We start from the raw sequence: 5,000 nt of genomic DNA on the forward strand, positions 1-5,000 counted from the left end.
ATTGACCCCTTGACCGCGGCCCTTGATGGTATTGGCCAGTACGGGTGGAGAGAGAGAGAGAGAGAGAGAGAGAGAGAGAGAGAGAGAGAGAGAGAGAGAGAGAGAGAGAGAGAGAGAGAGATAATACCACTGATAAATAATAATTGTGAGCAAGTTCAATCTAACAGTGATATCACTTCTTTTATTTAATAAAGTCAACTGGAAGGCTAATATTTGTTAAGATTGATGATGATGTTAAACTAGGAAGTGTTAGTCGTTCACTGTTAAATGTTATTATATTAAAAGTGCTAAATTATCAATGTTAAAAGTGTAAATGAGCTGCAATTTATTATGTTGATATACAACCACTATTAATATCAACAAATGGTATAAATATAATGTTTAAATACAGCTGTATTTTCACAGCTATATTTTGTAAAATAATGGTATCATTTTAATTGACCATGTGTGTAAAATACAACGAAATAATTATATATAATTATATATTTTGATTGAAGTAAACGGCAGGTTATTAATCGATTCAAGATGAATTCATAAGTCTGGTTTGTCATAATTTTTATTTCATTTTTGTTTATCTTGTATGCAGCGTTCTTTTCAGTACTTTGAGAACGCCTTATCGTGTTGATTAGAAATCTCCAGCAGAAGTGTGTGATCATATTCAAACTGAGCCTGGTTGATACCTGGTTGATGGGGTTCTGGGAGTTCTTCTACTCCCCAAGCCCGGCCCGAGGCCAGGCTTGACTTGTGAGAGTTTGGTCTCACAATTGGATTGTACTCTACACAAGCCGTGTAGTACTCACATCTAGGCCTACCAACCTCTATCCACCTTCCCTCATCCCTACTACCCAACCAATCATGCCCCAACCCCTACCTATGGGTTGGCCTATGGGCCGGGCTTGGGGAGTAGAAGAACTCCCAGAACCCCATCAATCAGGTACCTATCCACACTCTTAACTACTCACCCATCTACTCTCCAACGCTCAACCTACAGGCCTACCTATCCCCACCATCCACTTACCAATCCACAGCCCATCGAGGCCTACCTATCCCTCCAGCTCACACTGGACTCCAAAAACCTAACCAAATATCACCCACTCAGCCTTGAAATCTACACAACCCATACGCCCACACCGGTGCCTATAGGCTAATCGATCAATTGAAAGATATGCTTTGATGAAGGTGGATTGGGATATAATGGGAGCGAGGTGTGACTGGTGAGGGTAAATGGGTGTGTTAAGGGTGTGTTAAGGGGGTTTTAAGGGTGTGTTAAGGGTGTGTTAAGGGGGTTTTAAGGGTGTGTTAAGGGTGTGTTAAGGGTGTGTTAAGGGGGTTTTAAGGGTTAAGAGCCAGAGAGATGGGGATGTTGTTTTTGTTTCAGATTTAGCTACTCAGGACGAAGTGTCGATGTAGCACGGGCTATGGTGAGCCCGTCAAAGATGGGGAGAGGGAACGAATATAGTACAAAGGGTTAGACAGAGTGAGGTGGGGGGGGGGGGAGATGCGCCGAGGATAGAAGACAAAGGGGCTGTGGGTTAAGTGTGTAAATGATAAGGGGTCAAAGGGGTAAAGAGAGAGACTGTAAAGGGGGGATAACCTAAGGGGGAAGATCCACCGAGCGTGTGTCTTGACTACACAGCTAAGTCGAGTCGGACACATAGTCGAGCGAACAAATCCACAAGGGCCGTGACGAGGATTCGAACCTACGTCCGCGAGCATCCCAGACGCTGCCTTAATCGACTGACCTACGACATGGTCAAAAGAGTTGAAACCAGAAGTTCACACAGAAATCACGCTATTGTGATCTCTGTGTGCACCATAGTCGAGTTAAAGGATGGGGCACAGATCAAGGAGTGGGTTGAGAGGGATAGAAGATGAGACAACAGACGGGTGAGTCAAAGAGGTCGAAGGGCTGTCCATGGAGGCGACTTCCTAGTGAGAATGACCTCGTTAGTTTATGTAATAGGAGTGGTCCATGTCGCACAGAGGAACAAAGATAGTGGAGCAAGACCAACAGGATTTCTCCCGTCATTCCGGAACCAGAGCGGGGAAACAGGACAGGACTAGAACATTAAACTATATTAAACTGCAAAAAAAAAAAAGACCTATTGGCCCATGCCGGGCAGCTCCTATGCATATTTACCTTATTCATAAATGTCTAAGCTACGTTTGAAACAATGCATAGACTTCATAATTCAATACAGAGCACAGAGGCTATCTTACTCAGTGCCTAAGGAATGTCGCGCCTCTAAGGAAAGTTGCAGAGGTACTCCGCACACCACTAACTACAGTCTTCAACACAACGTTAGTAACTGTGACAGTAGGACCTGTGGACCGGGCCTGGGAGAGTAGAAAACCTTCCAGAACCTCATCCAGGTACAATCCAGGTAGTGTCTATATTCGGGTACTGAAACGGGGAACCATGAACTTACAGACCACTTCCCAAATACGCTAACTTTGCGGAAATAACATGGTAGGAAATGCAGAAGAGACCCTCTTCTAAACAGCAGTGGTGCCACGGGTATGGCCTGAGAGCACTGGATGAACATCAGAGGTCTACGGCTGGTCAATATCCTCCCAGCAAACATAAGAGAGAGATATTGCCGGTACGAAAGTGGAAATTTTCAAGAGAAAATTAGGCGCGTTTCAGGCAGAGGACCAACCGGAGCCCCACTCCACGACCGGCTTGCAACTAGGCTTGACTTGTGCTAAGTTGGCCCGCATGCCCACATATCACTCACTGTGATAGTCCTGTAAGCCCTTGCAGGACCAAGGGACAGATTCACGAAAGCACTTACGAACGTGTACATCTTTTCTGAATCTTTGACGGCTTTGGTTACATTTATTAAACGGTTTACAAGCATGAAAACTTTCCAATCAACTGTTGTTATTGTTATAAACAGCCTTCTGGTGCTTCGGAGCTCATTAACTGTTTAATAATTGTAAACAAAGCCGCCAAAGATTGAAAAGATGTACAGGTTCGTAAGTGCTTCGTCTAACATGGACAAAGATGTTAATTATAATACCCATTTTAACAGCACTATACGGTTCAAAAAAAGGTAGATTATGCCTCGGTAAAAAGAACCTTTAAAAGGCCTCTCTTTCTATATAAAGTGAACTAACACACAATTGCAAACTAACAATTCCAAATAAACCAAAATAGAATTTAATAACCGCTATAGCTCTCCTGGTCAGCTGTACTATGGTGCCTTTGTGAGACGCAACTGCCAAATACCAACAACCTTGTTGATCACGCATAAGCAAGGTGGTTGAAATGAAGAAATTGTTTTAAGTTAATTCTATATAGAATTTTAACTAATACATCTAGGTGAGCACAGTAAGCGAATACAGATTCCCCTTAAGCGTAACTATAACCACAGTTAAGCCACTTAGCCAGGGTTGTTACCATGATCCAGTAGTTACGGCAACATAGTTAAACCAGGCAGTTAACCCCTCTAGTCTCGTCCCCCGGCAACTCTAAGGGTCGTTAACCGCTAACCACCCAATTATCGATTACTGTAGCTATTGATCTCGTGTGAAACGAGAGCTGTTTGTTCACCTCAGTCGTGCTGGTGGCCCTTAATTGCTAATATATTGCTAGTTATTAGTTAGAATTGCAGGGATGATCGTTATGATTAGTAATGATAAGATATACTATTAGTTGAAATTATTTACTGATAATAATGAGGAGTTTAATGCATATCTATTATCTGTGTCTGTCTGTCTCTCTCTCTCTCTCTCTCTCTCTCTCTCTCTCTCTCTCTCTCTCTCTCTCTCTCTCTCTCTCTCTCTCTCTCTCTCTCTCTCTCTCTCTCTCTCTCTCTCACACTCTCCAGCCTTGAGAGAGCACCATACCACTCCCTATCTCCTCCCATGCTCACAACCTCAAGCCCTAACCTAACCTGTCGCCATCTTCATCCACCAGGGAAGAGCTTCAACCTGTCAATCATTATCAGCACGGCGCCGATGCAGATGACGACCCTGACTAAGGCCATCAAGGTGACAGTGGATGGCCCCAGGGAACCACGAAACAAGTCACGTGAGTGGATTGTGGGTAGGTGGATGGGTGGAGAGTGGTGTGTGGATGGAGGTGTGCGAGCAATGGTTGGGTGGATTGATGGATGGTCAGTGGTGGATGGCAGGGGGAACTAATAGATGAATGTGCTGAGAGTTGAAATGGTTTGATTGTTTCGTTGGATGATGTTGATAGTTGGATGTGTTGGGGGGTGGGGGGGTTAGGTGGATGCTTAGATTTTTAAAGTGTTGGTTGATTAGTTGATTAATAGATTTATGGATGAAGCAAGGGAGGGGGGGAGTGAGTTAATGATTGGTGAGACGAATGGATGAATGATGAATGTACACCATATATTACATATGGCCTAATTAAAGAGCTAGTAAGTATGTACATAGTTATGTGTGGGGTATGCACATATAAATTGCGCGCCCAGACAGTCCCATTTTCTTAGATGAACACGAGCAGGTGGAGCGACTGATCCACTTTGTTCAACGCGTGGAGAAAAGGCAGCTTTCTTGTTCCACTTTCGTCTCTTGAACAATTCAAGATATTCATGTTCACTTCTCTTCCTCTGTTCTGAGCAACCCGTTGTAGGATTGTGGAGAGAGAGAGAGAGAGAGAGAGAGAGAGAGAGAGAGAGAGAGAGAGGAGGGAAAGGAACCTCAGGGAGGGAGGTAGGGAGGGAGAGAGAGAAGGTGAGGGAGGAATCGACTGCAGTTCCCAGCACATGTCACCACGACGGGCCATCGTTTATTGGTTCACAACGCACACGCACGCAAACACACGCACCTTGCCTCCCCCGCGTGCCGTGGTGTTTGGGCAAATGACTTGCATGCTTTGATAAACAGATGTGTGTGTGTGTGTGTGTGTGTGTGTGTGTGTGTGTGTGTGTTGTGGACATGTGTGTGTGTGTGTGTGTGTGTGTGTGTGTGTGTTGTGGACATGTGTGTGTGGACATATGTGCGAGTTTGCATTTCCTTAGGTTTCT

The 5,000-nt window shown here is 44.5% G+C and overlaps 1 protein-coding gene across 1 annotated transcript in view; it reads left to right on the top strand.

Moving 5' to 3' along the window:
* The window catches only part of LOC123753076 (protein lozenge), a gene marked incomplete at its 3' end in the record, with an annotated part of 44,581 nt that overhangs the window by 37,937 nt on the left and 1,644 nt on the right, over nucleotides 1-5,000 (top strand). The window contains 1 exon segment of the mRNA XM_069331916.1: nucleotides 3,923-4,036. Coding sequence (XP_069188017.1) covers nucleotides 3,923-4,036 — 114 coding nt within the window.

Source organism: Procambarus clarkii, chromosome 26, assembly GCF_040958095.1.
Source record: "Procambarus clarkii isolate CNS0578487 chromosome 26, FALCON_Pclarkii_2.0, whole genome shotgun sequence".
NCBI lineage: Eukaryota > Metazoa > Arthropoda > Malacostraca > Decapoda > Cambaridae > Procambarus > Procambarus clarkii.